At 37.1% G+C, this 25,535-nt stretch overlaps 4 protein-coding genes across 5 annotated transcripts in view; 2 read left to right on the top strand and 2 right to left on the bottom strand.

Annotated features, from left to right (window-relative positions):
* The first annotated feature begins 667 nt into the window (after positions 1-667).
* gpr132a (G protein-coupled receptor 132a) lies at positions 668-3,981 on the top strand. Its single transcript, XM_079632450.1, has 2 exons — positions 668-904; positions 1,881-3,981. The coding sequence occupies exon 2, from the start codon at positions 1,900-1,902 to the stop codon at positions 2,869-2,871; it is 972 nt and encodes a 323-aa protein (XP_079488576.1). The 5' UTR covers positions 668-904; positions 1,881-1,899; the 3' UTR covers positions 2,872-3,981.
* A 1,697-nt stretch (positions 3,982-5,678) lies between these two features.
* LOC307009053 (uncharacterized protein) lies at positions 5,679-12,279 on the bottom strand. 2 transcript variants are annotated; one of them, XM_079632451.1, is made up of 6 exons: positions 12,127-12,279; positions 10,464-10,992; positions 10,205-10,362; positions 8,237-8,378; positions 7,986-8,054; positions 5,679-6,385 (listed from the first exon to the last, which is right to left on the bottom strand). In XM_079632451.1, the coding sequence occupies exons 2-6, from the start codon at positions 10,671-10,673 to the stop codon at positions 6,281-6,283; spliced, it is 684 nt and encodes a 227-aa protein (XP_079488577.1). In that variant the 5' UTR covers positions 10,674-10,992; positions 12,127-12,279; the 3' UTR covers positions 5,679-6,280. The 2 variants fall into 2 exon arrangements, with proteins under 2 accessions (XP_079488577.1, XP_079488578.1); XM_079632452.1 differs by having other exon boundaries at positions 10,464-10,968; positions 12,127-12,264.
* A 4,418-nt stretch (positions 12,280-16,697) lies between these two features.
* The window catches only part of eprs1 (glutamyl-prolyl-tRNA synthetase 1), a 34,731-nt gene continuing 25,893 nt past the window's right edge, over positions 16,698-25,535 (bottom strand). Inside the window, exons 29-34 of the mRNA XM_079632960.1 lie at positions 20,300-20,497; positions 20,051-20,224; positions 18,267-18,427; positions 18,082-18,160; positions 17,927-17,991; positions 16,698-17,131 (exon numbers count right to left, since the gene is read on the bottom strand). Coding sequence (XP_079489086.1) covers positions 16,981-17,131; positions 17,927-17,991; positions 18,082-18,160; positions 18,267-18,427; positions 20,051-20,224; positions 20,300-20,497 — 828 coding nt within the window. The 3' untranslated portion in view covers positions 16,698-16,980. The remainder of the gene's footprint in view (positions 17,132-17,926; positions 17,992-18,081; positions 18,161-18,266; positions 18,428-20,050; positions 20,225-20,299; positions 20,498-25,535) is intronic.
* LOC307009490 (zinc finger BED domain-containing protein 4-like) lies at positions 21,900-24,090 on the top strand (the record flags this gene model as incomplete). The annotated part of the gene is made up of 2 exons (XM_079633282.1): positions 21,900-23,294; positions 23,595-24,090. Exons 1-2 carry the CDS (start codon positions 21,952-21,954, stop codon positions 24,088-24,090), a joined length of 1,839 nt encoding a protein of 612 aa, XP_079489408.1. The 5' UTR covers positions 21,900-21,951.

Below are 25,535 nucleotides of genomic sequence, written 5' to 3'. Positions count from 1 at the left end.
ACAATAAGATATTAATTTACCCCTCCATTTTTAGTCCAAAATCCATTAAATCGCAAGGAATAATAATGTGATGATAATGTTGTGTTCCACGGACGAAACAAAGTCATACGAGTTTGGACCTATATGAATAAATTATTAAAGAATTGTAATTCTTTGTAAAGTAGCCATTTCCACACACAAAAAGGAGAGAAAAAAAGAAACATTTGTATCCCTGCAGCGCCCTCAGGAGGAACTTTTTGTCTTACGTTCTTGGATGATTGAACCTTATTAACGCTGAAGAGCAGTTGTGTATGCATGCAGTCCAAATATAGTGACGAGAAAAAAATGTTTTGGGTGTTTATCTTATGTTTAATAATTAGAGATGGCCTTATTCAAATATGACCCCACAGTAAACGCAGATGTGTTTGAAGGACCAAGTTTTAGCACGCTTAGGTCAATGCAACATAATAAACTAAGGGAAAGCGAGGTAAGTTCAGCCAGGTATTTAAACTTAAAATAATGTGAAGATTTTTTTTTATAATAATAATAATAATGTCCACAAATGACGTCACCTTTTAAAAGAAAATGTAAAATAAAAATATTATCACTCTATAAATAGCCTATAGGCTACTTAATCAGCTCGCTGTATCAAAACGCATAGCCTACTATTTGCATACTATTTCCCCTCAGTCTACTCCGTACGTGAGTGACAGCATGCATGTCACACCAACTGTCTGCAGATAACTTGCTCAATGCTCATCCTTATCACTTCATTTCCTTTTAGCTGTTGCTGGACGCATACCGCATTCGTGGGGATGAAAAAAAGAGCGTTCGGGCTTGTATTATATAATATGATTTGACAAATAGGAAGATTGATGATATGACCACTGATACTGAGTAGAGTTTCCGCGATCACCTGGAAGAGGTAACGTTAACCGTTTTATTCGTTATGCAAAATGTGGAACTTACCTCTTCAAGGGAAACAGCCAATAAATACATCATGTTATTGAATTGTAAAATCGAATTTGATAAAACTGTGGTAGCTACTGTTCTGAAGCTTAAAAAAGAACGCTTTCTAATGCAGCATATCATCTTTTAAGAGCTACTTAGAAAATTTTGACATCATACTTTTGTTATGTCAAATTATTATATTATATTGATATTATACACTGTCTATTCCTTTCTCTATCAGGATATAATGTTTATGATTTTGTTAATAAATGGATGACTTTGATAGGCTAATAGTCAGCATTGTTTAAAGGTGGGTGTTTGGGTTCCCCCCCCCCCCCCCCCATGCTCATTAAAAGCTACACATCTAGAAATGAATAGTACTTAAACATGTTTAAAATCATTTATCAGTAGCCTAATAATCTGTTTTATTTACCATGGTGTGGGTCTCATGGTGGTCGCCATATTTTCAGTAGGTCACATGACGATTAGTGTTTTTAGAATTAAATTATTTCTGGTCTCATAAGTGAAATCAGAAGTATATGTTATCGTTTCCATTCGGATTATTTCCCACAGCAAAAATACTATATAGGCTACATGTATCTACAGGACATTTTTATATTAATCAATGTATTGAATATATTGGAAAAACTAAACTCAGAATTTTTGAGATGGCCATTTAATCAGAGTTAAGGTGCGGTCACATTGTTCGGGGATTTTTGCAAGTGAAATCCAGTCATTTTAATAGGTAATCACGCAATTGCGAAAGTTAAGTGAGGGGGAAAGATTTCCTCTCACAGATTCTGCAACAGGTCTTTGTCCAAGAGATTCACCACATCACTAGCAGAAAGCTGCTTGGTTTTAAACAGAGACTAATAGTGCCTGCTGCTAACCCCATGTTTCTTTAAATGAAATGCCAATTTAACTATTCTTTTTTCTATCTTTTTGGATAGTCTCAGCCTCCCAGTGACAATGAACATAACCAGTACAACATTAACACTCCAAAACCGCACAGACGGTTGTGAGCCACCTTACGATGAAGAAAACCCACTTCCTCTTGTGGCTCTCTATAGTATAGTCATCACAGTAGGTCTGCCCGCTAACCTGATCACAGTCTTCTTCACGCTCATCGAAGTGTGTCGGAAGAACGTTCTAGGGATCTACCTCTTCAGCCTGTCAGTATGTGACCTGATGTATCTAGGTACACTTCCGCTCTGGGCCATTTACATCAACAGAGGCCATCGGTGGGAATGGGGCTCTCTGGCCTGTAAGTTCACCGGCTATGTGTTCTTCAACAACATGTACATCAGTATCTTCTTGATGTGCTGCATTTCCATGGACCGCTTTGTCGGGGTGGTCTACGCCGTGGAGTCTCGAGGTCTGAGAAAGATAAGGCATGCTGTGATCATCACTGTTGTGATTGTGGTAGTCGTTGCTGTGGGACACGTGCCGGTTTTCACCATGACAGAGGGCAACTCGGAGAAAATGGAGGAGAAGCGGTGCTTCGAGCCAAGCAACCCATCTGATTTTGTGACGGCACTCAACTATGCCCGCTTCTTCATCGGTTTCTTCATCCCGCTGTGCATTTTAATAGTCTGCAACTTGGCCATCCTTGTTAACGTGCAAGCTAGCACGGGCCTGAAGCTACGGACCAAAGTCAAAGTTCGTAACCTGGCCGTGGCTGTCGTCTTGTTCTTTCTGGTCTGCTTCACGCCTTACCATGTGATCCTTTTGGTACGCGCCATCAGTTATCACTTTTCAAAGGGGAAATGTGACTTTGAAAGAAGTGTCTACACACCCTATACGATCTCTCTGGGTTTGTCTACCATTAACAGTGCCATAAATCCCGTTTTCTATGTTCTTACCAGTGACAGTGTTCTTAAGAGGATCCACAAAGGCTTGCAAGGGTTACGAAGTAGCTCAAGATCTTCTTCTTTAGTGTGATTTTTTTATTTATTTTTTTCTCTTCCTGAAGCCTGTATACCCGTCTGTATAACATTTAAAGGGGTGGTAAAATGCCATTTTCACAAGATGTAAAATAAATCTCTGATGTCCCCAGAGTGTGTGTGTGAAGTTTTAGCACAAAATCCCCCACATATATTTTTATATAGCATGTTAAATTTGTCACTTTTTGAGGGTTTGCAAAAACGCACCATTTTGTGCCTGGCCCTTTAAATGCAAATGAGCTGCTGCAGAGGGCGGGGTTTCAAGAGTTAGCGTGTGTTAGCGGCTGCGATTACCTCACGCAGACACACTAAAATTACAGAAACTGTTCTGCCTTTATTGTTAAAACAGAGACAGACAAAGATGGAGAGACTCAAGAAGAAGTGACAACATGTAGAATGCAACAGGACGTCTCTGAATGGTTAGTTGATGAATGTATGTTGTTGATGTGGCGTTAACTATCTTCAATTATGACATTCTGTCATGGTAATCTATAAATCGCTCGTATAGGAACTGTTGTGAGATGCACACAGAGTGACTTTCTATTGCATGTGAAAAGATGGATGCTGAAGTTTGAGCGGACTCACAAATGTACTCTTATACAACAACTCTTCCTCTTCTCAACATGGATGGACTGTGTTCCCGGGGGCGGGGCTTATGTACATTTTAGGGTTGGTGATGTCACTAACCCGTGAGGAATGTCGTGTAGTCCCTACCAGCCGTTTGTTGTAGTCCTTTTCTTTAAAAGCAAATATCTTCCTCTGCTTTGAACTTTGAGCTTTGTAACTTTGCAGATGTTGTTTATGCTCAAACAGCAACATTACACACTAACTAAAGTTAGAAAAGTGAAATCATACTTTACCACCCCTTTAAAGAATGAATAGAATTTAGAATTTGGTTACACTTTATTTTAAGGTGACGTAGTTACATTGCACTTACTCAGATAAGTACTACTGAGTAATATTAATTAACTACATGTACCGGTACTTACTATAGAGTTGCGTGAGTACATGTGGTAACGTCACCTTAAAATAGTGTTACCGAATTTAAATATGAAATGTTCCTGTTATATTTGTTATATTAAAATGAATCATCCATACCTTTGATAGCATTACAGTAACAATTCATAGATCTCATTGTGAACCACGAACATCCCTGAATGATTTTTCTTTATCATAATGTCATTACTTGATTTTCCGGTGAAACAACTTCTCTCTTGCAGCCGTATAGCAGACTTCTCAAATAGTTGCATAAATCCAACCTCTTTCATTTAAATTACCAACTTTAATTTGTTGTGTAGCTGCGTTGGGATATTTTTTCCCCTCACTCGAAATTCCACATCGCATGGATTCCTATTGAAATGCTGAACTTCGCCCACAAAAAAATTGTCGAACAACGGCAAATGGGACGCATCTTTACATACAGTGAAGTGAAAACCTTAAGTACCAGTAGTTATTCATATTTGAAAAACTTGTTTTCTGCCAAAGTCAAATGGCGTCACTAACATAAAGCAGGAAATTATATCATAGAAAGGACCCTTGTTGTGACTGTCAATGTCTCTTATAATATAAGTTAATAATGCATGACATTTCTGACATTTTTTTATTTTTTTATTAAATAATTTAACCTTATTTATTACTTGGTTACACCACATGACATAGTCATTCATTTGAAACTATAAAAGTTTTCAAAACAATATAAACCTGTCATGAACAAGGAGACCTTTCTAAAACCTTGAAAACTAGATTTTGAAAAGATGGTCACTGACCCAAATACCAAAGTCAAAGTGTGTATTATTCAGAAGAACATTATGCAATTGTTGTGAAATAATGGAAGAAGCCACAGGCACTTGTAGAGGAAATGGTTAGAGCAAGGTGCTGATTTGCAAAAAGAGGATTTTGTCCGCTTGCAGGTGAGAATCTTCTTGACTGTGTGCCTGCATACAGACACGTAGTTACACGATCAAACGCATCTGGCTGATAAAAGGCTTATTTTTTATAAATAAAAATAAATGAAAGGTGGTCAAATGTATCAGTTTGGTGATTAATTGCTCTCTGGAACTACCGAAAGTGAAGTGTGTGTGTGTTTGGAAGATGCTTTTATTCAAAGCATTTTATAATGTGGGTCTGCCACATCTGATGTTCACATAATCATGTTCTATATTCAAATCAAAGCAAAACGTTTTCAAAAATAAAACATACACATCTACATAAAGAGACCTGTACAAGAAATGATAACATGGTAAGACTGAATAAGCAATCAGTTCTCCCTGAATAGTTCTAGATGCTTTAAACTTTGTTTTGCAGTGAGGACTTTGAGCGTGAGAACGGATGCTCAGATCAAATGTGTTAACTATTTGCAGTGGCTTTTTTTCCTACTTGCTAAGTTTAAACCAAATGTAGAGAAGTTCTTTTATCAGTTTGAACACAAGCTCAATGACAGGAAGTCTGACACTCAACTTCACGAAACCCAGAAGTGCCACATAAAGCTAATGTATCCGTCCACTAAATCAGGCAAACTGCTCAAACTGATAAACATTAAACTAGACTAATTTGGTGATAAATTGTGTTGATATAATTAAAAAAATCTAATTGCATTTACCCCAGAAGACACTAGGACTTCCAGAAAATGTAAAAATCTATTTTTAAGACTCGTTGACACCCACCAAGAAAAAAATATTATTCCGGAAGAGTTTAAACTTCTCTTTTTTATTAAACGTTTGAGTTAATTTTTTCAGTCCTTTAAAAATAATAATAATAATAATAATGATAAAAGGCAAACTGATCTAAAGTGCAGGACAAACTATTAGAGCTGTATATTCATTTATTCTTGTTGAAATATTTCCAATATAAATATACCAAATACATTCAAACATTTAAGATATCAGTTCACAATAAAAATAACAGATTTAAGAACAGTAAGCAATGAGCTCAGGCAGCAACAGACAATTGAATATATAAATAATGATATGGCTGTTAGCTTCCTATACTTGAGGTTTACATTGATTTTGTTCTTAGGCACTTGTTAGTTCTGATCTGTGCTTATGTTAACAGACTCTTATTTACGTTAGTAGTAAGTGTGTATGTCAAGTAAGTTAGGAAATTCTTCCTGAGCTAGTGTGCATAGTAGAACGTCCCTGTGCTTTTGTCAAGCAGGCTTTTCCGGGATATGTCTGTGAAAGTGCGTGGAAGACCTTACCTGTGCTTGTTTGTGTATACATTAAGGAAAAAAGGCAAAGGTTTGTACTCTGTTTAAAGAGACAGTTTACACAGGCAGGTTCATGCTGTACTGGCTGAGCCACTGGCGTGAGATCTGGTGTGTGTGTGTGTGTGTTATTGCTGGTTGGGCCGCAGGTTCATGCTGTACTGGCTGAGCCACTGGCGTGAGATCTGGTGTGTGTGTGTGTGTGTTATTGCTGGTTGGGCCGCAGGTTCATGCTGTACTGGCTGAGCCACTGGCGTGAGATCTGATAGAAGAATCCTGGAGAATTTTGACCGTTTGATGGTGCCATCAGCTAAAAAAAAAAAAAAAAAGTTTAAAGGTCAATGCATTTTTACAAAGGTCTGGAAATTAATTAATTTCCTCTAAATCAGTGATTTGATTTTCAAATGTTTTCAGATGGTGCACCACTTTAAAAAAAGAAAAAAAAAGAAATCATAGACCACCTAACACCCCAAATTTGGAGGAAACCAATCATTAAAAATGTTGTTATCAATTACCATACTCACCATACTCATGTCATTCCAAACCTGCATGATTTTCTTTTCTTTTGTGGAATAGAAAATATTTTCTGAAGAATGTTGTTAACCAAAATATTTTGGTTAACTCTGACTTCTATTGAATGTCCAAATTTTGTATATATTTGTATATATTTTGTATTCATGACAATTTTCATTTTTGATTGAACTATTCCTTTAAGGAGTGTAAAAATCATTCTTAGTTTATAACCTACTGTACATATTGAAATATCTTTAATTTTACCAGTCCATAATTTTGTTAGACTGCCGTCTTATTCTGTTTCAATCTCTTAATCTGACAATCTCTATTCAGTTTTTGCCAAATATTAGTTGTTTTTATGCCTTTTGCAAGACATTTCATGCTTTTCGTCTTCAGAAAGATCTTACTTCCTCCCCGTATTGCATGAGAACTGTGACTTGCTTAACCCTTGTGTGGTGTTCATATTTTTGTTATTCAGCGAGTGTTCGTGGGTCTGGTGGACCTGCTGCATTTTTTGGGTTTTTAATTCAACACAATCAAACAATTTTATGTTAAAATACTCAACCGATGTTTACTTCATCCCATTACCAGCATATATGGTTAATATTTTCGCTTTACCTTTGTTAGATCACATTTAAGAATTGCAACCTTGTGCGGGAACGGCAGGGGTAGAAACACAAAACTCACTCTTGCACTCACACGCTCTCACACTTTACACACAATCTCTCTCTCACACACATGCACAAACACACACACGCACGCACACACACACACGCACGGTGTACGGTCACTCTCCATAGGCGTAATGGTTTTTATAATGTACAAACTGTATAATCTATCCCCCTACACTAACCCTACCCCTAAACCTAGCAATCACAGAAAACTTTTGCCATTTTTTTTCTTCAAAAAACACCATTTAGTATGTTTTTTAAGCCGTTTGGTTTATGAGGACACAGATGTCGTCATAAACCATGTCGTCATACCCATACACATTTGTGTCCTCATAAACCACGGGGTTTATGTGGGGTGTACAGTGTGTGGTCATTGAAAATGTGTTCTGATATATATTCTTCACAGAAAATGAGCCAAGGCCAATGAGTCTGAGTTTGAAAAAATAATGAATCGTATAATTTTTCTTTTGATAAAAACTGAAAACGGGTCCAAGACCCGAACACCATACAAGGGTTAATAATGTGAAACAATCTCTTTAAGTAGGTTTTACATTTACCTAAGAAGACCTTGCAAACTAGTTTAATAGTTTGCCAGGTCTTCTTAGGTAAATGTAAATATTACCTATTTTGATACCAGTTATCTAAAAAATATATTAGAAATGAAACAAACAAACACTTTCTTTGAAAAACTCAAATCTGAATATGTATTGTACTGAAATCACCAACCTTGGTTTGAATGAGAGCTCCAGGAGGGTCTTCTGGGTTTTCTAGTTCAAGATCAGACAGAGTTGTGGTCTGAAAAGAAAAAAATAAAGTTGCTTTATTTTATTAGCACCACAAAAGTCTGAATATGCAACCGCACAACCTCTCCCCTCAACAAGCCACATGAGGTATCATCAATCATGTGTGTAGCTCAAAGGATGCAGGTCGAGTAATGTGCCCGATCTGAATACAGAGCCGTGTCCCTCTCTACACACCTGTGTGTCCGCGCTGGCGTCGGGCCGTCTGAGCTGCAGTGATCGGAGCAGTCCTTCATGGGAGTATAGTTTAGGTTTGGGACCTGACAGTCTCAGAATTTTTGACCCAGACTGTAGATGACACCAGAAGTGTGCAGCTTGGCTTGATGGGAAAGAGAGAGAGAGAGAGACTTTTGACAATGACATTCCATCATTTAAAACAGGCTTGAGCGCAGAGTAATAACTCACAACATTTGACTGTGCAAAAATAGATTGAGCGCATTGCAATCAGGGCAAATGATGAATAATAGTTCAGAAGTTCAGATAAATAATGGGGAGCAAGTCCTTTTTTTTAATCTATAGTAGTTATTTATTAATCTTACCTGTAGTTTAGTTTGTTTTAGTTATTTTAGTAATTCAGGTTCAATTAAATTAAAGTGAGAAATGTTGCCAAATGTTTTTCAACTAACAAGTTAAAATATAATTTATTTTCCATACAGCTTGAATACATGCTTAATGAGTATACACATCTGTATGAATAATAATAATATCATTATTTTCCAAACATTTAAGATAAAATGTTTTTTTTCTTCCGTTTTTTACAAATATCAGGACTTTGTAAAGATTCATAAAGTTTTACAATCTGAATCTCTAGTCTATATGAAATCATTTCCAGCTTTATGTTTTTTATGTTTCTATTTTTTTATCTTATTTGTGAGATAAAAGTTTTCAAATATTTATGACGCCTTAACAAAACTGCTTCACTGTATTTCTTTTATAAAACATATTCATAATAATAAAATAGGTAACACTTTCGTTTAAGGTCCAATTCTCACGATTAACTACTTGCTTATTAGCATGCATATTACTAGGATATTGGCTGTTTATTAGTACTTACAGTATAAAGCACGTATTAATGCCTTATTCTGCATGACCATATTCTACATCCCTTAATCCAACCCAATTCCTAAACTAAACAACTACCTTACTAACTATTAATAAGCAGTAATTAAGACTTTATTGAGGCAAAAGTCGTAGTTAAAGGAGAACTCCGGTCAATTTTAACATTGAGCTCATTTTTTTGTAAATTTGGAGTGCTGTCAATACAGAGAACAACGACAAAAATCGGTGTTGCCTACACTGTGTTATCCTCTTTTTAAAATTTGCACCCTGTTGACTTCAATGGGGCAAGTTTTAAACCTGCTTTTAGCCTCTTAACATCCTTAATGTGTCATACAAGTGCCCAGCCATGTTGAGTGATTCCTTCAGAGTGAACACGAGTGAATCTGACTGCTGTAGATGTGAAAGATATAAAATTATGTTATTTCAGCCAGCGCACAGACCTGTATTTAGTTCCTGTTTTCGGTCGAAGTCCACAGTAGTCGATTGTTGAGTTCACGCGCGTGATCTAAGTAACTAAACCTATGCGCGTGAACTCGACAATCGACTACTTTGGACCTCGACCGAAAACAGGAACTAAATACAGGTATGTGCGCTGGCTGATATAACATCATTTTTATTCATATCTTTCACATCTACTGCAGTCAGATTCACTCGGGTTCACTCTGAAGGAATCACTCACATGGCTGGGCACTTGTAATGACACATCAAAGATGTTAAGAGGCTAAAAGTAGGTTTAAAACTTGCCCCATTGAAGTCAACACCGATTTTTGTCGTTGTTCTCTGTATTGACAGCACTCCAAATTTACAAAAAAATGAGCTCAATGTTAAAATTGACCGGAGTTCTCCTTTAATAGTGAGAATTGGAACCTAATCTAAAGATTATGGCAAGTCATAGAAGAGTAATATTCAAGTTATTGTTTGTATGATGTGCATTTATAATTAATTTTGTGAATAAATGAATAGATCCATGTAAAAAAGCTACAAAAAAATGGCTGCTGTAATGACTTTGGCTAATTGCAAAGCATCTCACCACAACTGGGTTTCATGATCTCATACTGAACAGTAGCAAAAGCAATAGACGTGTACCTTGATATTGCTGCAGACTGAGAGGGCATGTCTAATGTGCTCTGTTGGAGCTGGGACAGTGTAGGGATTTCCATCATGATAAGATTTTTCTCTGCCTCCTCAGCTTGAAAGCAGTCTTTAAAAATGAACCAGGGATTTATCTTGTCACCATTCTCAGCCTGTAAAACAACAGCGTTAAATATCACAAGCACAGACATGACGGTTTGAAAGTATGTCCCTTCTAAATGATTTTAGTATTATGCAAAACTGCAGAACGTACGTTTTCAGGACACTCGGAAGTTCCAGTTTCTGTCACAGGTACGGTTGATAATTCCTCTTTCCTGCTTTTGTCCTGTAATCCGCCCAAGTCTGAAAACCCTTTGTCATCTTGCTGGGGTTCTGTCCAGTCCGCAGAACTGAAAGTGGACCATTCGTCAAACCCTTCTTCACAGCCATCTTCACCATAGAGGTCCAACATCCATTCCCCCATTACACACAACAATGTAATCCAATAACACCCGTGACACTATTACAGTTCTGTCTACATCTAGTTGTTCTATCAAGCTGTGGCAGGATCAGCAGGGGTTGCCTCTATATTGTCCTAATTTCTGTTGTTGTCGTCTTTGTAGCTCCACTTTTGGCAGTGTGCAGTTTGTTCTCTGGTGTCCCGCAGGAGGCAGGGAGTTCCCATTGTATTTCAGAGGCAGGTTAGATGACACATGCTTCCTTCCAAAGACATTTCCTCAGTTGCTTTGCCTTGATTTCCAGGAAGAAGACCGAGGAATCTGAAGACAGGGAGAAACAAATGTCTGTGGAGTGAAAATATGACATTTTACATAAACATTATATTTTATTTACACTTTATTAATCCCTACAGGACAATAGCATATGAGGTATTTATAAAAAGCTTGGTTCCATCGTGGAGAAAAATGCAAATACATTTTTTTTCTCTCACAATTGCTAGTTTATGTCTCGCAATTCTGACTTTTATCTCACAATTCTTTTGCTTTTATTTTGTTTTTTTTATTCTGTGGCGGAAAACAAGCTTTCATAGGTACTTGTATCTTGTTGGTTATATAACATTCATTAAACACAATTGAACATTTTTAATAAAAACAGTTGAACAGAATAAAAGAAATGCGCAAAAAGTAAAACAACATATACAACTATTTAGATGAGCGATTTATGAGTTGCTATTTATGAGTAGTGTTTATGAGTTGCTGCCTTCTGGCAGACGATATGCTGCCTATGTGTAGATACAATTGTTTTAAGAAATCCTTGTACCTACGCCGATTATACTTTTAAATAAGCAATACTTTTTATTTATTTTAAAAAAAATTGTGCTTGTGTATGGTTTATGAATTATGTTTTTGGTCAGTGTATGTGTATGTGGGCACCAGAGTCCAAGACAAATTTCCCCATCGGGGACAATAAAGTGTATTGTATTGAATTGAATTGAATTGGATTAGATGTAGTTTGTATTTCTATTCCATGTGTTGTAAACACCTTAAAGATTTAAACTATTATGTATTTTCTAACTTTCCAGTTTTACATAGCTTTTACAGCAATAATTATGTTATGTAAAAATTCAGTAAGTTTTTTACATTTAAATATTAATCTCATCTGTTAAGCGCTATAATGTTATATAGAGAATATTACAGGATGGCTCTGTGAAGGCTGAGAACCACTATAAATCATTACAGAAGTTGCTTTTTGACACATATGTTTATTTTTATTTTTTTAATTAATCAGTTATCGCTTTATCGTATTTTTATTAAACATACGTTGCTTAGCCTTTTCAACATTGTAGAGATCAGATTAACAGACCAGCAGTAAACAGACAGTAAATAAACCTTTTGTGTGATACATTAGCCTATCTAAATAGCCTAGTAAACAAACGTCTTGTGGTTAAACTGATGCCAATAAACGACAATCACACTTACCCTCATAAACAAACAGCAATAGGTGTAATAAAACGCTGATTGCCTATAATAGTTTATCCACGTAGCATTTCCGCAATTTTCTTCCACAAATCTGACGTCACGCGAACAGGCGGAGAGAGTGAAGTGCGCACCTGTATGTTTGACAACACGCCCAGCACACGTGCTCGTGACTAGAATGGTCATACTGCAAAAGTCTCGCGAGATTCACAGTAACTTACTATTAGGCTTGCCCGTTTATATTAGGCTTGTTTGAGATGCGCCTTGCCTCGCCTGAATTGTATGCGAGAGTAGGCGGCTGCAGTGAGGGGAGGAGTGAAAAAAGCGCAGGCAAGCGGGACAGTTTTCTCTTCTCACAGTGGATCTGACAGCTGTGAGATCAAAAATGGATATCGTGGGATTCACGGGATTCACGCTCGTGCACATTGTTGCTAATAAACTGGATGTAATTTAAGTTCTGTTGCTTTTATATGAAAATAAATATAATGAACAAGACACCCAAAGCACTGGTTATTTAATTCCATTCCAAATACGTGTTTATCAATCATTTTTTTCTTTAATACAGACGTGTTTTTATAATAAATAGCCTAAAAAAAATTAAAAAAAAAATTGCATAATCACATAATCCATATAGAGATCGCACTGTCAGAGAGTTCGGGAATATTTACACATAATTTATACACATAAAACATGATATCAGAGTTTTAAAATCAAAATTTTAAAAGAGAACAATACATCACGGTTGTTTAAACCAATGAGCATTAAGCTGTGTCGTCAGCAGGTCGTTTCCCATCATGCTTTTGATCCGCGCAGTCGGTGGAGAGCAACTGCGCGCAACTCCAGAATCCGACAGGTGTGCCTTGCGCTCGCGAGAGTTTTTTTACATACGTCGGCATGACATCAGAGCAAGGCGGACCGCAGTCGAACACATTTCTAACCGGCATGCATCTCGCGCTGATCACCGGTGATCGGTTCTGCGCAGATTTTGCTCATCTCAAACAAGCCTATTGTAATCACTAAGGGACCGTTCGGTATTTATGGAATGGGCCACCGGAGGAAAATAGGGGAGGGTCATGCCTTTTTATTCTTTGTTGAGGGGAGGGTCATCCAACTTTTTTTAGTCTAGGGGGAGGGTCACCCAACTTTTGTATTCATGAAAACAACAAACTTTCAAAGTGGCTTGTTTTGTGCATATTTTTCCATGTAGCTCTCTCAGTCTCGGTCCCCCCATAGCTAGCAGATGGGTCTGACCCAACAAAAATCAGACGCGAAAGATCAAATCCAGTTTGGCGCTGTTTGACAGTGCGCGCGCGCTCAGAAAAAGTGCATCATGTCAGAACAGAACGCCAATGAAATGTTTACCACGAGCAAATAATAAACTTTTGTGATTGCGAATCACAGTGTCCTGTGAGTGTGTCCTACGTCGATGTAGCCTACGTCGAGTTTGGGACTGAGGCGCCAGAACTGCAGCTGATAGAATGTGCGCTGTAGTGTGTGTGATAGCGATACTACCACATTTCTTCAAAAGCAGATCGTGGAGATATTAAATCATCCACGATCAAAAATTGTGATATCGCATAAGGACAAGTATAAAACAACTGTAGGCTATCATGTCTGAAAACAAACACAAATAACGCGTGCTACATTAGGGCTGTTTACACCTGGCCACTTCATGCGTTTTCTCAGATCGGATATCTATCTGATTTATCAAAACGATTCCATTTACACCTGGTGTGGTCGCATAAATGCGTTTTTGCAAAACGGATTTAAATCCTATCTTCAATTCTTCAAATAGTTTGCACGTTGGCTCATCTGCAGTGATGCGTGTTGCAGTAGCGTCGTAATGTCTGGCTATAACATGACATATAGCCTATAACACGCTCTCACAGGTTTATTTTTATTTTATTGCATTTTTTGGGAGGAGTACAATTTACATATGTTGTTTCAACAACCAGATGCATTTACACTTGTTCAGTTTTGTCTGGATTCTGGAATGTGGCCCAGACCTCCCCTGAAGTGGTTTGAGCGATCGGATTCAAATCCGTCTCAAATGCGTTTCGATAGTTTTTAGGTATCGACCGAATTGCCTCGATACTATCGAGTATCGAAAAACGGCATGTTGTTCGGTTCCAGATTTCGATACCGCGCACATACTCATATGAGACGCGCGCGCACGCACAAACTCGACGCGCATACTTGTAGGCTATGAGACGCGAGGACACACACACAAACTCTCCGCGCACATATTCATATGAGACGCGAGCACACACACACAAACTCTCCGCGTAGGCCTAGCCTACATATTAATATGAGACGCGAGGACACACACATAATAGGCTACCTTAAAGATGTGGAAAAGTCGATCAAAAGTGTGGGTACATTTCTCCAGACTCGATGCCAACAGCGCGCGATGCAGTATTTGCGGTAAAATAATTGCTGCAAAGACCGATAAATACGATGAAGACCTTGACAGTGCACGGAGTAAACATAAGAGCAGAAAGTTGCTCCGTCTTCGACTGGTAAATGAAGAGATACCTTGTTGATCTGACAGTGTTTATATTGCAATAAATAATAACCTACTGAATGTACACTGCCGTTCAAAAATGTGTTGGTTTACTTGGCTAGTCAGAATTTTTTGTCAGTAAGGATGCATTAAAGTTATCAAAGGTGACATTAAAACATGTGTGATATATTTCCTTTTTAAATAAATGCTTTTCTTTTGAATTTTTTATTCATCAAAAAATCATGAAAAAATATAGGCCTATCATAGTTTCCAAAATACTTTTGGATACTTACTAATTAAATAATGTCAAATATAGTAAATGTATTGTTGCCATATACTAAATATTTGAGTAGTTGCACGTTAATTTCTGCTTAAATACTGCATGGGATATAGCCCATCCTGCGCTCAAGCGCATGTATAATCTTGCCGCAAAAACAGGCTAATTATAATAAATATGTATTTAAAAATAACGATGCATTTTAATTGTTTATTAATAAACTCTTTTTTTCTAAATCAGTGTCCGCTGCAAACATGCTCCATACATCTCCGCTGTAAAGTGCGCCTTTAAGAGAAATGCATCTTTCATACGGATTACATCAGATGATATTTGCTTTCGATTTGATTTTTTTCGTTTTTAAAAGTGGACATATCAAGCTTTATATAGATATTTTTTTCATATATTTGAGGTATGCTAGTAGGCTATGCTATATAGCCTACGATATGTTTCTGCTTTTTTTTTTTTTTTGACGCGCTACAGTTCACGGAGACCATGAAAGACCCTGATTGTTTTATTTTATTTTACGAAAGCAAAACGTTTTCTTGTTATTGTGAGTTTACACAAATAAAAGTATTGCGACTGATGCATTATTCTTTTCTGTATGGCCATAAATAGAGTATTTTAAGTTGTTTCCACTGTTGATCGCATCGGCGCCTCCATGTCATGCAGTGCGCGCTATACACACTCCGCACACACACTTGGTAATGCGCCTAAGAACAGCGAACAAATATCTAGGTTAATGTTAGAGTGAGCGGCGATGCCAGACGGATAATCCTCATGTTTAACAAATCAAATCATGCAGTTACAGTTACAAATCAAACGTTAATGAACGTTTGGTGTAGGTCTAGGCATAGAGACATCTGAACATCATCTTTGCCAAGCGCAAACCATTACAAAAGTAATAATCAATAAATGATCGGGGAGGGTCATGCCTTTTTTCACAATCATTTTGGAGGGTCATAGAAAAATTTATTGCTGGCGAAGGGAGGGTCAAGTCTTTTTTGACTATTGATCTCAAAACTCCTCCGGTGGCCCCTTAAATAAATAACGAACAGTCCCTAAAACTATATTTTTGTCAAATAAATGTGATTTCAGTATCATTTTCACAATTAAAGGTTTGCTTGTAAAAAGTGTTTTCTTCAGACAGTTGAAGACTCATTTTAAAACATGTTTGTAAATATGCATGTACATGTATGTGTGTGTGTGTGTGTGTATATATCTTAACAAATTGTATATACACACACACACACAATTGCAACTTGTCTCTTTATTGAAATTAAAGATTTTGTAATCATATTACATAGTTGTGCTTGGAGTCAACTGTTTTATTGGTGATAAGCAATTGGGCAGATGTTATTTTTGCCCAGGCTGTCATACAAAGAAATTATGAACACATGCACAAGAAAAAAGAGAGAACCAAGTCAATGTAGTTGTAGTCAATGTATGCTTTCTCCTGTAGGCTTTTTGTTTTTCTATGCATTTGTCGTCATAGAAAAATAAAACTTGTAGCTGTAAACCAAACCAAGTTTAGTGTTTTGTTCTTCCCTCATATTTAAAAATAAAAAATATTTTCCTTATATTTTGATGTTTAATTGAACTTGTAGGGACTTAAAAACTATCCCCTCCTGACATCACTTTTGGCCACTACTGTAGTGTAGTAAATGTTTATGAACTGTATATCAAGAGTGAAATCCCTTGGTTTATGGAGTGTGACATAATCATTTAATAAAACACCTTCATTTCTGATCCCCACGTAAACAAACCAGACAAGTCAAAAAGAACACAAAAACGATAGAAATTAAGAATCCCTTTATTACAGATGTTTTGTTTACAATTGTCAGAAATTTATTTAGGACAAAGATGTGCAAAGGTTTAATATGGTCGCATAGAACATTAAATCTCAGCCTAAAACTCTACCTGTCAGCTAGTAAATCTGTGACCAGAAAAATAGAGGGTTCCTCCAAAATATAGTAAAAAGCAGTATTTAGAGTGGTTAGAGATGAGGACAGATGTCTTACAGTTATCCTACTAGTGCATTTGATAAGGGGAATCACTATTTTGGGATGACAGACGGTTTTCAGTAACTGCGACCGAACAACGTGTAGTACTGAGCAGGCTCTTTGCCGCTGACGCACATCTGGCCGGCCTGCAGGGTCTTCAATGGGTTGAAGGGGATACACAGACTCTTGGCTCCCATTGAAGGTGCACCAGGCTCCAGGTCTTGATCCCTGAAGACACAGGAAAAAGTGTACGTGTTAAGAGTACCCACTTCTATCTTATCTTTTTTCTTTGAATTTATATAAATATAGTCTAGTGTTCAAAGCCAGAGGTTTTTAAATAGAGCTTCCTGGGGTCCATGAAAAAAAGAAAAGCGTGTGTGTGTGTGTGTGTATCTTTGGTTAAGGTATTAACATTTAATGTATAAATTGTTAACACTATTACAGAATTTGATATTAAGAAATAAACAATAACGGTGTATAAAAAAAGCTGTCAATTTTGAATGCTACCAACTTCCAATATTTGAATTAGTTTCACCTGAAATTATAATTAAGACTTACACTGTTTTAAGATATTTAAGACTTTTTATGGCCTTAAATTTGATCTGGCCGGTTGCATAAACTAGTACTACTGTGACCAACTAGCAGTTAGTTAAAGGGCAATGAATCTTACTTTTTGGTATCAAATTAGACCAATGTATGTTTTTATGCAACTGACTGACATTTATGAAGTCTAAAAGAAAAAAAACTTGACTAATTTATGCAATTTAATTTAATTGCTTAATTTAACACTTTTTAGGGACCTGCTGTGTCTCCATATCACACATAATATGTTTGTGTCTTAAAATACATTAAAACATACATTAAAATATATAGCTGTCTTTATATTTTAGGAAAATAATTCCATTGCAGACGATCATCATATTTGGGAGATTTTGCCATTGAAATGTTTAAAGAAAAAATACTAAATAACTAAATACTGGTTATCTAGGAAAAACAACCCAAAAGAAAAGATAAGTCTCTTACTTGGCTGTTATCTTCTTAATCCAGTCCTCACACTCAATGCCTCCACAGAAGGGAATCTGTACAATCTGTAAGAAATGACATAAATTAGGCACCTTTCTGGTTTTAATTTAAAACAAATAGTATCCAAAGAGCTCTGGATCCACACATTTACTTACCCTTCCCTGCTCCAGATCTTTCTGGAATTGTTCCATCGTATCGGCCACAACCATGTGTTTGTTCAAGTCATCAGAGGCCCTGTGACAAGTTGAAAATAGTAAATCATTCTGCCTCTGATGGAAATGGCAGATCTCAAATGTAGTGATACTAGGTGAAGAACTAGAAAGCAGGAGTTTGTTTGTACCGTTTAAAGAGATTGTTCTGGATCTCTTCTAGAAGGTTTGGGATTCTCTTCACGGCATCAGCCTCTGGCACGATGACTTTCTGTCCCGTGTCTCTCCTTACTGCTACAAACTGGCGCTGTTTTAAGTCCTTCGGCCCAACCTCAAACCTTATGGGCACACCCTGCATTCAGAAAACAGGACGTCAAACAAAGCTTTTGTGCATTGGTGGTATGGCTGTGCGATTAAATGACTGTGCGATTAATCGAAGTTTAGTTTAGATTTAAATTATGAAAACATCATAATCAAGATCAATTACGAGCTGCATTCTGTTCCCTTCCTTTAAAGCGGTGGCAATATCCCTGGTTTTTGGTACCACTGGTACTGATACCAAATGTAGCATCCAAATGAGTCAAATCAAGTAATGTGACTGTAGTAAAATACAGTCTACTCAGGACGTTTGATATTAAAGAAAGATATTACAAGCGTTTTAAGCTGTGAAAGATAGAGCGGAACACAGACAAGCGAAGTATAAAATAGCCAAATACACAAAAATGTGTCAAGATGCCTCTCTTAGTGAGTATTCACAAACACAGTCAGTTACGTCTTAAATGAGCATATAAACGGTTGAGAGAAAAAAACTCAGATGCCTGTCAGTATACAGGATCCGTGAATTGGGCCTAATATACCTGCTGCTGTCTGTGCCAATGTTACAAAAAAAAAAAAAAAAAAAACCATCTTATTTATAACTTTAGTTGCTTTAATAAAGTTGCTAAAATCTGTGTATACTTAATACAGTGAAGACTATGCAGTGTGTTATTTCCATTTGATTGCTTTATTCAGTTTCTCTATAGTAAGCTATTAGTTGAATACTGTTAGATGGATTTACATGAAATACCTAAAGCATTGTTTATTTCATTTTTTTTTTGTACTACTGATTGTTAACTTTAGCCTAGCATTAATTTTTAAGGTATCAAAACTAATTGTGAAATTTCACTGTTATCCAAAAGTTTGATATAGCAACCTTATTTACAACAAAATATACTTGATATATATTGTTGTAAAGTTTTTCTTTCATCGAAGCAAGGACCAGTGAAGACAGTTGGGATCGCGTTCAGAAGTTGTTATTTATTGAACACGGCTGCGGGTTCCAAAATCAGTCTAACTGTAAACAGTATACATTGTAATTTATACATTCCAAGGGGGAGGAGACTTCTTTGGGTGGAGACAAATTTAAACAAATCATACGAGAGCAAGGAGGAGTTAATTCTTATCTAGCAAAAACCGGTTTGGTAGGTTATCTAGAGGAACCAAGCAAAATCAGCATATTCACTCTATTGTATTGCCAATCTAATCAGTCTAATTCTTCAACGTCTGAGCTAGAAATCAGCATAACTATTCACATGCTGATGCTGGCCAGGAACTCCGGTTACAAGGCCCATCTCAGAACCATTAAAGACAAAAGGTGAAAGTCTCCCATACAGCTAGGCTGAAAGGTGAGAATCTCAGTGATACGACTCATTTAACTTACAATGGAGAGAACAGGAATTGCAACTTTGCTGAGCAGCTTAACCTTAAAAGCTAAATACAATATTCTTTACCGTGATGTCATGTAGGAAAGCATATCTGAAATAGATTCTTAAACATTTTTATCCTTCAATATCAAACAAAACAAAAAACTAAGATTATATAAGATTTTGGTCCTATCACCCACTCTACAATACTGACCAAAATAATCGCTATTATGATTTTTGCCATAATCAAGCAGACCTAATTGACGTGATTATGCTGAGATGAACCTACATACCTTCAGCTCCCAATGATTGAACTTCCAGCCAGGTGAGTAGTTATCCCGCAGGTCGGCCTTGACTCTGATATTGGCCTCCTGTAGTCTGGTAAGATACTTGGAGCACTGGGCCAACAGAAGGTCTTTCTCTGCTTCTGGCAGAGTGGCTGTGATGCCACAAGGAATGATGACAACCTGCAAATCAGAGTGTAAGTCTGTATACAATGCTATGATCCATTATAAACAAGAAATGATGGATCTCCAGCACACCTGTAGACATGCTACTCTGGGTGGCAGCACCAGGCCCATGTTGTCTCCATGAACCATCGTCAGGACACCGATGGTCCGAGTGGTGATTCCCCATGAGTTCTGGTAGGCCAGCTGCTTCTCGCCTGGTCTCTTAGGGTCCTCAAAAACAATGTCAAACATCCTGGAGAAGTTCTGGCCCAGGTGATGGGATGTGGCACCCTGAGAGAGAGCATTAAGGAGTTTTAGATCTTACTGCAGTACATAGATACTGCTACAATACTTCTTTTACACACCCTGCAGGTACATTTTTCTGAATGTTAGGGTGCTGAGGGTCTTCTCCAGGGCATTGTTAAGGTGTTCCGAGATGTTTCACATCCCTAACCCAAAATATAACCAATCGTAATAGTGATTCTTGTCTTAGCAAGAACTACTGCTAAACAATAGAGTAAAAAAGCCATTCTTGAGACAAATGATTTTTAAATTGTCACAATGAAAAATCTATTTTTAAATGCTATGAGATGATGATATATTGGCTGATACAATAAGAAAAAAGTAACTTTCTGCAGCAGAGGTATGGCCGACTGCCACTGTGATCCAGTGGGCTTTTCCTTGTTTTTTTTTAAGTAAACATGCACTAATTGTCTGTGAGTCTTGTGTGGTTTGCAGCGTCTCACGTATGTGTTTTTAGACATGTATGCTTTAGCATGTATTGACCTTTTGCGCATTATACGAGCGTTTTGAAAATGTATATTTATATGTAAATAATCCAATGTTGCTTTGTTATTTACTCCTTGTATTTTTTTTTATATATATATATATTAAAAAAAAAACTTTATCATGCACAAATGTATACATTTATATTACTATTTTAAACAGTACTTTTATGATAACATTTTGTTTATAATTAAAAAATTCAAGTAATTAAACAGAATTAACCTGTTAGCCTGAAGCGCTACTTTTGAAAAATCCCCAAAAATTGCATACCCAAACTAAAACAGATACAGTTCATGAACGCTTTGTACTAAAAGCACAAGTATGGTCTCATTTGAAAGCTGACACCTGGCACTTTATTGGAAATGTAGAATTAATTATTGTCATAATGAAAAAAAAAATTATGAATAGCTTCAAAGTTGTGTAAGTTATTAGAAATTTATTTTTATGAAACATCTTCATGAAAATTTAATTGAAGTTGGCACTGTAGCACTCTAGAATTGCACTCCAGCTAAAGACACATGTCTGACCATGTTATATTTAAAATTTGAAGGTGATAAGTCTAAAACTCTGTATTTAGTTAAATATTTTTCAAGATCATCTCAAATTACTTTATTTTGAATTGACTCTAAAATGCAAACTTGTGTTTGTCGTCATCTATTAGCATCTATTCAGTCTATTGTCTCTATTGTTTTGTGGTGCAAACGAGCCCCATTCAGTGTCACTCTCTCCTGCTCACATTCACACATCTCCAGCCTGCTTATGGCTAGGGGTGCACCGATCCGATATTAGGATCGGATATCGGCCGCGATACTGACAAAATAGCTGGATCGGGGATCGGAAAAATGAACAGATCCAAGGGCCGATCCAGTTTTTTTTTTTTTTTTTTTTTTTTTTTTTTTTTGTCGCAGCAGAACCTACGTCATTTGTCTGCTTCACGTGTGTCGCATGCTAGAAGCAACATGGAGCGAGCCAGAGAGTCGGCTGTGTGGAGATATTTCACGCTTGCCACGCCAACTAGTTCGTCGGCTGTTTGCAATGTCTGCAAAGTAAATGTTTCGAGGGGAGGTGGTATAACTGCAAAGTACAATACTACCAATTTAATCAAGCACATCCAGAAACACCATGTTAAGGAGCACGCTGAATTCCTGCAGCTCAGCAAAACAAAAGGAGCGGACAATACAGCCCAGCAACTAACTTTGCAGGATGCATTTCAACGACGCGAAAAGTTTCCGATGGAAAGCTTGAAAGCATCGGCAATTACACAGAAAGTTGTTGAATTCATTGTTTTAGATGCTCAGCCAATGTCAGTTGTTGAAGATGAGGGCTTCCGTCGCCTACTGGAACACTTAGAGCCGAGGTACTCTCTTCCATCACGCAAGTATTTTTCCGAGACCGCACTGCCACAACTGTACAAAAAAGTTTGCGAACACGTCTCGAAAGAGATTCAAGATATAAAAGCTATGAGCTTTACTACAGATATATGGAGCTCTGCTGTGTGTCCAATGTCGCTATTAAGTTTAACAGTCCACTGGTTGGACACGAGCTGTACACCACACGGTGCAATGCTTCAAGCTAAAAACTTTCATGGTTCACACACCAGCGATACCATTTCGGCTGCAATTAAAGATATACTTGACCAGTGGCACATTCCTTTGAATAAAGTGCATGTCATACTCCGGGACAATGCAAGCAACATGAAAAAGGCCATGGACAACATGGGGGTGCGGAGCTTAGGCTGCTTTGCTCACTCATTGCAGCTTGTAGTCAATGAGGGACTACTGTCACAACGGAGTGTGAGCGATGCCATTGCAATCGGTAGACAAATTGTGGGGCATTTTAAACATTCTCCACTTGCGTATTCAAGGCTGCAAGATATCCAGCTCCAGATGCAAATGCAACCTAAACGCCTGCAACAAGATGTCAAAACAAGGTGGAATTCAACATACTTGATGATACAGAGTCTGCTGGAACAGAAGCGAGTCCTCTGTGCTTATATTGCTGACCATGACCTGCCCAGTACACTGACCTCCAACCAGTGGGCTTTGCTAGAAAAAACGAGCATTGTTCTAGCACCATTTGAAGAGCTAACAAGGAAAGTAAGCTCATCGACTGCCTCCACCGCTGACGTCATTCCAGCTGTCACCGTCCTCAAACGCATCCTTGCTAAAGAAGGCGATGCAGATACTGGCATCAAAACAATGAAAAAAACCCTGCTTCAAGCTGTCAACAAACGCTTCGGCACTGTGGAAGATGAACCCCTATATGCACTTGCCACCCTGCTGGACCCGAGATATAAAGACAGGTAAGATTGTGTAGCCTAATTACATTAGGTCTATATTATTATATATATTATTATTATAATAATAATTTTATATAAAAATAAAATTATATATAATATTATTTTTTACTCTCCACAATAACACTTCTACTGTATTTGATGAGATGCGATGCTGTAAATTTAAACATTTAGAATATAAATTATATAGGCTTACATTCTTTAAATCATTTATACAAATTAATATATATATTACTTAAATCAGCCTCAGGTTTTTTAGTGTCATCAAGTGTTTCATATTTAGCCTATGTTTTATTTCTGTTTCAGATACTTTACAAGTGCACAATTTGCAAAGCGTGCAAAAGATGCACTGACAGGGGAACTAGAGGAAGACCTGAGGAGCAGCACAGCTAGAGCATCACAGGCCGCAGAACCACAGGAAAAGTTCCCTCGGGTGGAAGCAGCAGCAGCAGCAGCACCGAGCAGCTTTATGCAGGAGTTTGACCAAATTGTGGAGGAGTGTGAAGATCCCGGTGCAGCAAGCAGCTCGAGCCCTGCAGTCCAACTGCATGGATATCTTGCAGAGAAAACTGTCGCTGCCTCAGACAACCCATACCAGTACTGGGGAGTCAACAAATCCAGATTACCTTGTCTTGCTGCCACTGCCACAAAATACCTCTGTGCCCCCTGCACTAGTGTAGAAAGCGAGAGAGTGTTCAGCACCGTTTCCAACATTGTGGATGAAAAGAGAAATAGACTTACAGCAGAGAGAGCAGAAATGCTTGTCTTCATGAGAAAGAATTTGCCATTGCTGATTAAGTGAGCATTCACAGGTCATGTTTGTGATGGTGGTGTGACACTGCACTACATGTTTACAATGTTTGGTTATTATTATTTGTATGTGTGATCGAGTTGTTGTTCGACCAACTTTTTTTTTGTTTATTCTCAGGTTCAGCTGCTATGTTGCATTTAAAATTCCTGTTTGCAGGACTTTGCACTTTATATTTTTTACATGTTTACAATGTTTGGTTACTGTTTGATTACTATTGTATGTTCAACCAATGAATGTTTTGTTTCTTGTGGCTAGATTTTATTTATTTTAATTTAAGAGTTTGATTACATTATATTTTAGATTTGAATGCACAATTGTTATATAACAAATTTATAAGAATTCAAATATTTTTTTTACATGTTTACAATGTTTGGTAACGGTCAGATTACTATTGTATGTTTGACCAATACACTGTTTTGTGTTTCCACTGCTATATTTTATTTATTTACATTTATTTAAAGAAGCTTGATTACATTCTATTTTCGATTTGAATGCACAATTGTTTTATAAATAAATAAGAATTCAACACATTACATACATCTGTTATTTTGTCTTAGTTATGTTTAGTTGGTAAATTCTGGTGCCTTTAGTCTTTTCAAGGAAGGTATACAGTTTATTATTAATTCAACAATAGTATCGGATCGGTATCGGGTATCGACAGATACACAAAGCCCAGGCATCGGTATCGGTATCGGGACTGAAAAAGTCGGATCGGTGCACCCCTACTTATGGCCATAAATATGCTTTTCCTTTGTCTCCATTATAATGGCTAACGACTGGCTATTCACGCTGTTTCACCCCCTAATTTCTTTCATAGTTCTCACTTCACATTTGAAACTGTATCAAATGCCTTTCTTAAATAAAGAAATATTTCAGTAAGCATTCCGATTTAGAAAAAATCATAAAAAATAACAGCTAGATGACAGGTGCACCTAGAGAGCTAGCTAGCATGTTAGCTTAGCACACCATCAATACATGACAATTTATGAGATTAAAACCATGTTTGTGCTCCAAACTTACTTTATAGCGAAAGTCGAGTGTTTTAAATAATCTTCTATGAGCTTATTTGGCTTCAGAAAAGAAAATCAGACAGAAAATATATTAGTTTTTAGTATTCTGCACGATGACAAAGTATATATCGATTAGCATTACATTATAAATATAATCTATTATTATAAAAATACCTGACATGGCTCGAAGAACACAGGTAAATCAAATATCATTGCAATCGTGTTTATTGTCTTCAAAACATCTTTATCTGCATGTTACAGCGATCTCTGAAAGCTTTGTTTATGTTAGTGGCTTCCTGGAAGGTCACAGGTTATGGTTCTTCTTCGTGTGTGCACTGTGCATCCATATATGGAATAGCATACTGTGTATCTGACGCCCTCATGCTGCTGTATGGATTGAAAACACAGTACATCAGAGTATCCAGC

The sequence above is a fragment of the Phoxinus phoxinus genome, assembly GCF_949152265.1.
Source record: "Phoxinus phoxinus genome assembly, chromosome: 13".
Taxonomy (NCBI): domain Eukaryota; kingdom Metazoa; phylum Chordata; class Actinopteri; order Cypriniformes; family Leuciscidae; genus Phoxinus; species Phoxinus phoxinus.
Note: the sequence above shows the minus strand (reverse complement) of the source record. Positions and strands in the feature narration are given on the sequence as shown.